Genomic DNA, 1,409 nt, shown 5'->3' on the forward strand with positions numbered 1-1,409 from the left:
TAATAATAATAATAATAATAATAATAATAATTCTGCTGATAATAATAATTATGATGATGTATTTGCATTACTTATAATTTTGTCTTGTACTGTGTCTTTGCAGGTTGACTTGATTGATATGCAGAGTCAACCAGATGGGAAATACCGTTTCATTTTCAATTACCAGGATCACTTGACCAAGATGATATGCCTTCGAACCCTACAGACTAAGACTGCCGAGGATATAGCTTTTCACCTGGTTGACATTTTCTGTGATAAAGGAGCCCCTCATATTCTTCAATCTGACAATGGGAGAGAATTTTCAAATAAGGTAATCAAGGAAGTTCTGGCTATGTGGCCAGAATGTAAGCTAGTTCATGGGAAACCAAGATATTCTCAATCTCAGGGTTCCGTGGAACGAGCAAACAGAGATGTTGAAGCAATAATCGCTTGCTGGATGAAAAATAACAACACTACACAATGGTCAAATGGACTGCGCTTTGTTCAGTGGCAGAAAAACACGCGCTTCCATTCTGGAATTGGCAGGACACCTTATGAAGCCATATACGGAGAAAAGGCTCATCTTGGTATTTCTGCTATCAACATACCAGAAGAAATAATGGAAGGCAGGGAGACAGAGGAGCAGCTTGCAGAAGCACTTTGTTTAGTTAATGAAGAAGATCAAAATGTAGAACAGGGGAAAAGTGCTGAAGGTTGTTCCATAAATTGCAACTCGTGTGGTCAAAACATTCTATGTCATCCTTCTGGTCAGTGTTGTTCAACTGTAAATGACAATGTTGATGACCCTGTGCTCTGTTGCCTATACAATAGAAATCGTAGCATTCAGACTGAACGAAGGGAATCGAAAATACAACAAGAGAAGCAAGCTAAAAAAATGAAGGATAAATCCGTACAGCGTTTCAAGCCGGCCCTTGCAGGGGACACTGTCATGGTTCCTATTCCACTTGTTGACCGTGGACGAGTGGAGTTAGCGAATGCAAAGGCAATTATAACTGAGACAATGGATAGCAGAACTTACAAACTAGGGACAAAACATGGTTTACTGAAACAGGTGTACAGTCGGAATCAGTTCACTTTGTGCTGAAAAATTTGTCCCTCGAAGAGGTGATAAAGGATCGCGAAGTCAGTCTGCGAGAGGTAGCTATTGCAGACTCGATGGGACATGGCCAGGGGATCAGTAAGTGTAGCTGCACCCAGTCATGTCGGAGCAGACGCTGTAAATGCTTCAAAAACGAAGTATTGTGCAACAGCAGATGTAAATGCAGCAACTCTTGTTCAAACAAGTCAGATAATGCTAATTTTGATAATTGTTGAAATAATTTTCAAGTTCAGTTTTAGTTCTTTCAATATTCTAATATACTTGTAATGTGTAATGTAAGTTTTAATGTTGAATAAATAAAACACACACC

At 39.2% G+C, this 1,409-nt stretch overlaps 1 protein-coding gene across 1 annotated transcript in view; it reads left to right on the top strand.

Annotated features, from left to right (window-relative positions):
• LOC137621772 (KRAB-A domain-containing protein 2-like) overlaps positions 1-1,084 on the top strand; it is a 1,749-nt gene extending 665 nt beyond the window's left edge. Inside the window, exon 2 of the mRNA XM_068352281.1 lies at positions 104-1,084. Within this exon, the coding sequence (XP_068208382.1) occupies positions 104-1,084 (981 nt within the window). The remainder of the gene's footprint in view (positions 1-103) is intronic.
• The last annotated feature ends 325 nt before the right edge of the window (positions 1,085-1,409 follow it).

This window comes from Palaemon carinicauda, chromosome 28, assembly GCF_036898095.1.
Source record: "Palaemon carinicauda isolate YSFRI2023 chromosome 28, ASM3689809v2, whole genome shotgun sequence".
NCBI lineage: Eukaryota > Metazoa > Arthropoda > Malacostraca > Decapoda > Palaemonidae > Palaemon > Palaemon carinicauda.